The sequence below is a fragment of the Aegilops tauschii genome, chromosome 7 (assembly GCF_002575655.3).
Source record: "Aegilops tauschii subsp. strangulata cultivar AL8/78 chromosome 7, Aet v6.0, whole genome shotgun sequence".
Classification (NCBI taxonomy): domain Eukaryota; kingdom Viridiplantae; phylum Streptophyta; class Magnoliopsida; order Poales; family Poaceae; genus Aegilops; species Aegilops tauschii.
In genome coordinates, this window is record NC_053041.3 from 109735702 (window position 1) to 109740688 (window position 4987).

Consider the following 4987-nt stretch of genomic DNA (forward strand, 5'->3'; position numbering starts at 1 on the left):
CGTCGGAGAAGATGATACGGAGGCGGTGGGTGGGACGACGACGACGAAGTATAGTGAAATTGTTTGTGCGCTTCAATATGCATTGCATCTGCCCTCTTAAAGGCTCCACTCATAAGTGAGTTTATATCCAAGTAAAACTAAAAATTGTATGGGTAGTAAGAGCGGCAAGAACAGACCAACAGCTAATCCTACATATAACTAAAGAGATGTCTCCCATCAGGTATTTTTTCTGCCTTCACAAATAAAAGTGAGTCAATTTGCTAGGCTTTCAAATAACATAACAGATGAGCAGGATGCCATGGCAGAGAAATTGGATCTTAACCCCATGTAAAGTGGGGCAAAGGCAAATAATCTAATCCCCCTGTCATGGCAACACCCAATGGGTAACAAAACTGGTCTTATTCCTACATGATCTCCAAACAAATTCACTAAATTTCACAACTGTAAGTTGTTCCCTCAATACATCAGCATACACTAGTTAAAAAAAGGGAACCGCCAAACTATGCTATCCTAGTAACCAAAAATAAAATACCTATCTTGATATCTGAAACTAGTGCTCCAAGTTGCTACAAAACGCAGGCCTCAACCTTTCCTCTGTTAGGGGAGTATCAACATGAACATCACAACTCAGAAGTGAAGTCATGCATGGCACTAGCCTCTGTTGTAGCTTCATGAGGCTGATTCACACTGTCGTCATTCCTGATGCGTGGCCCGTTGAAGATTGGCAACCTCCAATCCTTGGCGCCAACGACAAAATCGAGGCATTGAAACCATTTATGCAGTGATGTGTCCCAGAGCTTGCCGTGCTCCTGGTAGACGAAGATTGCGAGTTGGATGAGGAGCACAAGGCCCGACACGGTGCCACTGACGAGGAACAACCCACCGAAGCTGCTGAATCCGAGGCTGGACGAGCCGATGCTGTTGCTCTTGCTCTGACAAGCTCCCGGATCACCAAACCATTTCTTCTCTATCCGTTCCATCTCCTCTTGTACTGCAGGAGACAAGATGGCCTGCGACACGTCATGCACAATTGGCGTCCCTATCGGGAAAGCCTAACACATGCAACAGAAGTCAAATACTCAAATCATACTCATTCTAGAGTAGATGAAATCTTTAACCAGCCGAAGGAACTTACAAACGCGAAGCCTCCCAACCTGTAGGTCGGCCCAATCATGGTGTAACCTTCACAGTACTTTGAAAGAAATGCCTTTAGGTAGGGGATCTCATCAAATATTGCAGACACCCCTCCATTGCCAGATCCCCTGCGTAGGGCGTCGGAATACTCCTCCACTGTACTATAGGCCAGTAAAATTTCCTTGCGGAAGCCCATTTTCTCAAGCCAGTATGGCACAATGGAGCCATTGTGATACCCCACGTAATCACCATTTCTTAGGAGATCTTGCACGCTAGTCACTGTCGGCTGAAGCCGTTGGACTGTCAGCACTGATGTTAAGTTTGCCGTGTAGCTTGATGCAAGAATAAGGACAAGAAAGAGCCATATGATAACCATGAATCTTGACAGGTTGCTCTCCAGCTTCTCCTCTAAAATCAACATGTTTCAGTACTTCAAATAAAGAACTTGGTATTAGTGAACAATGATGAGATGAGGAGATGCATACTGTGGGAGAAGACAAGAGTCGAGAATGCAAAGTAGAAGACGGTGCCAAACTGCTGGCAAGGTGTGCCTCGGAATTCGGGGTTGATTCGGTGCTCAACCACCCACACAACGAAACCGGTAAAGCAGAAAAAGGCAAGACTGGTGATCCAGAGGGTAGTTGTCAGTGGCTGCAGGAAGATCCACATGCCCCCGTCCGTTTCTTTCTTCACTCCCACTACCATTGACAATCCCGTATCAGTGAAGGGCTTTGTGAAGGACACCACATTCATCCTCCTCATCGTGATGGTCGTATCACCAACCATGCCATCAGCTTTCTGCACTTGTAACACAGAGTTATTTTCTCAGAATTCGCTTAATGTTTTCCCTTGTATCTACTATCAAATCTGCACTAACCTTTTCATGCACCAGGCTGAGAAGATTGTCGTAATTTCGCGAGCTATCACTAACTGGCACATATTGGTAGGCCACTGGATAGGGCAAATTCTTCATGACCATGTCGAAAATGTCAATACAGTAGCCTCTGACAGTAGAACTATTGGTTGCTGGGCTGTAGGTGACCTCGACAAACTGGTTAAACCCCTGTTTTTCAGGCACAACCATACGAAGAGGCCGCCTGTTCGATGACACGTCCCACCCTTTTGGAGCAATTGCTAGATGACCTGGCCAGAGTACTTGTTTCAGCCCTTTCGCACTATTGGTTTCCAAACTCTTCAAGATACCAGACTCAGGCATCCAGAAACCGACTTTTCTTGCACCTTTACTGACAATGTTAATAACCTCATGTGTTGATAGCTGCAGCTGCCCATTTACCAGCCCGAACCTCCCAGACAACCCATCAAATGCTGTGTTAAGGACTGCGCCGAGAAGCATTCTCCAAGGTGTTGAGCTGGACATTCTGGCTATATGGACTGCTTTGGCAAGAGCCCATGCAGTGTCGTAAGCCCAGAGCAGCTGCGTGCTCGGGTTGTGCACGTTGTGAATGCCTGGATTATCTAACAGAAATCTTGACTTGAACCTTGCAGTGAAGTTCATGATATGGCCAGTTGCCTGCACATAAGGTCGGAAGGTGACGACCCCCTGCATATGATCAATCTTGTCAGCACTCAAGCTCTCCACTACACTGCCAATAGTGGAAGTGGCTATCCAGATATAGCCATCAGACATCATACCAGCGATAGTGGCCTGGTAGAAGACACGAGCAGCAAGATCCGGGTGCATATGCACAATGAACACTCGTGTGGGCGTTTCCTTGAGATTGTAGAGTACTTTGTCGAGGTAGTCGTCAGTCACACCGACCGGCAAAGCTATACTATCCATGACACGTATGTTGTAACCCTGAAGGGCGGAAAACAGCGCTGCAAGGATGCGAGCTCCATATGGCGAGTCTTCATACACCACGGTGGTGGTGCGCCATGTGAACATATCAAGGATAGCAGCAACTGGAGCAACCTGAAAGGACTCATTGGGTGCAATCTGCAGATGGAAAGGTGTCAATGCTGCAGAAGTTGGAGCCAAGGAGAGGATTGGAGTGTGTGTGTGATTCCCAAGATATGCAATGAACTCGGATTCGGCTGAAGTTTGAGGCCCAATAATGGCTTGTACTCGATCTGTTCTGATCAGATCATCGGCTGCAAGCAAATGCACGGCACATAGATTAGTCAAGTCAATGTTGATCAGAGATGCACCCAAACCTGTCACTGCAAAGCATTCATAGTATATGTAGTATAGTAACTAAAGGGAAATTACAGAGTATTCTGGTTTTGTGCATTACTAACTAGTCTTTTATATACCATGAGGTGCATGCCCTATGAGCACTCTGCTCTACAGGACCCAAACATACAGTAGGATTTAGCTTTCAAAATTGAAAGCTGAGATTTGTCAAGGTAGGTATTATAAAAGAACTTCTTTAAAGAACAAAATGAAGTACACGACCCATTGAATTCATTTTAACTTCACAGGGCACACTGTCTAAGAAGCTCCCGGTTGAGCTTTGGGTGCACAGGGCCAGAGGGACACAGCAAAATAGAAACTCAAATGGTGCCTTGGCTGGAGAATGTAACATTGCTGGGGGTGTTTTGCATGTGAAACTCTATTGTTCTGCTGTGCTGTAGTATTCATTTTGTGTTCACCTCTGCACTGCTAGTCTGTTACTCTTCTCATCCTTTCTGCAAGTTTTAAGCTTGTCTCCTGTACATTACATGCTGTTTAAATCTACAGCTTCCAACAGAAACTTGTTCTGAATAATATCCTAAAGCAACTTCTCTTGTACATTGATTTCCTAGTGAAGAATCATTTGGGATTCTACCATACGTTCCACTCTGGTAAAAAATAGTCAGATCCGTTGCTAAAAAAGATGAAAGAGAGATGAAAACGCACCTAAACAAAGAACTCCGAGAAGATAACGCGATGACCTGGGGAAAGACACGGATGGCTGTTACTCCCGGGAAGCATCACCACGACCTTGACGCCTGCCATGGGCAAAGCCAAGAAGCTTGGAAAAACCAATCGCCTTGGGATTTGGATCGTCGCGGCGGAAGCGGACAAGCCTGCGGCACCGCATTGGAGGAGGAGGGCGGGGAGGGGGTGGGCGCGCGGAAGAGGAGGACGGGCGAGGGGACGGTTGGTGGCTCTGGCTGGCTGACCGCCGGCCGCCGAGAAGGTGAGCGCTCGAAAGCGTCGGAGGGGCAAATATGTCCTTTCCTCCCTCTTGTTCTTGACATTTACAGATTTACTGCCAAAGGTTGATGATAAAAAAAAGGGTTGATGAGCATTTTTAATATTCCCTACAAAGTTATTCTAGAGCTGCGTCAATTAATTTGGATCGGAAGGAGGAGCAATTTTGTTTTTATAATAGAGAAAAATATGCATCGGTCAATTTTTTCAGAGTTGGATTGCGTCTTCCACTTCTTCCTCCTCGTGACAACCATGCCTGCCACCAGCCCAATCACATGTTCTGCCCCGCCCTTGCCTCGTCGTCACCCTTCGTCGTGTTGTCGTCACCCCCGGCCTCCTTCTAAACCACACCAACATTCCATCGTCGACGACCTCCTCATAGCCCCCCACACTCGATCTCGTCAATCTCTAACTCCCCATCATTAGCGATGTCGCTACCGCATCGCCCCTGACTCCAGGTCACTCCTGACTCGGCCTTGCCGATGTACTCGTGCCTCCTTTTCTCTCGTTGCGGCCCCATGTTCTGTCTTAAGGCTTCACGCAAAATCGACCGACGTGAATTAGACAAAATGCGGCAAAAAAAATGAGACCCTTATATGAGGCATTTTCTACGTGGAAAAATAAAGACGAGGCATTTTATTAATGAACCCTTTCACTTTTTCACGAAACATGCTTTTGTCCAGCTTTATAAATAAA

The 4987-nt window shown here is 46.5% G+C and overlaps 1 protein-coding gene across 1 annotated transcript; it reads right to left on the reverse strand.

Moving 5' to 3' along the window:
* Positions 1-412: 412 nt before the first annotated feature.
* Positions 413-4811, reverse strand: LOC109744664 (glutamate receptor 2.8-like). Its single transcript, XM_073505686.1, has 6 exons — positions 4684-4811; positions 4261-4349; positions 2012-3315; positions 1620-1932; positions 1136-1542; positions 413-1052 (listed from the first exon to the last, which is right to left on the reverse strand). Exons 1-6 carry the CDS (start codon positions 4809-4811, stop codon positions 621-623), a joined length of 2673 nt encoding a protein of 890 aa, XP_073361787.1. The 3' UTR covers positions 413-620.
* Between the last annotated feature and the right edge of the window lie 176 nt (positions 4812-4987).

What these genes read in the sequence shown, in the direction of transcription:
- LOC109744664 (XM_073505686.1), bottom strand. Translation starts at nt 4,811, where the DNA reads ATGGGGCCGCAACGAGAGAAAAGGAGGCACGAGTACATCGGCAAGGCC. An exon ending in CACCTTCTCGGCGGCCGGCG is followed by an intron (nt 3,316 to 4,260) that starts GTCAGCCAGCCA and finishes AATGCTTTGCAG; the next exon opens with TGACAGGTTTGGGTGCATCT. An exon ending in TCAGCCTGGTGCATGAAAAG is followed by an intron (nt 1,933 to 2,011) that starts GTTAGTGCAGAT and finishes TTACAAGTGCAG; the next exon opens with AAAGCTGATGGCATGGTTGG.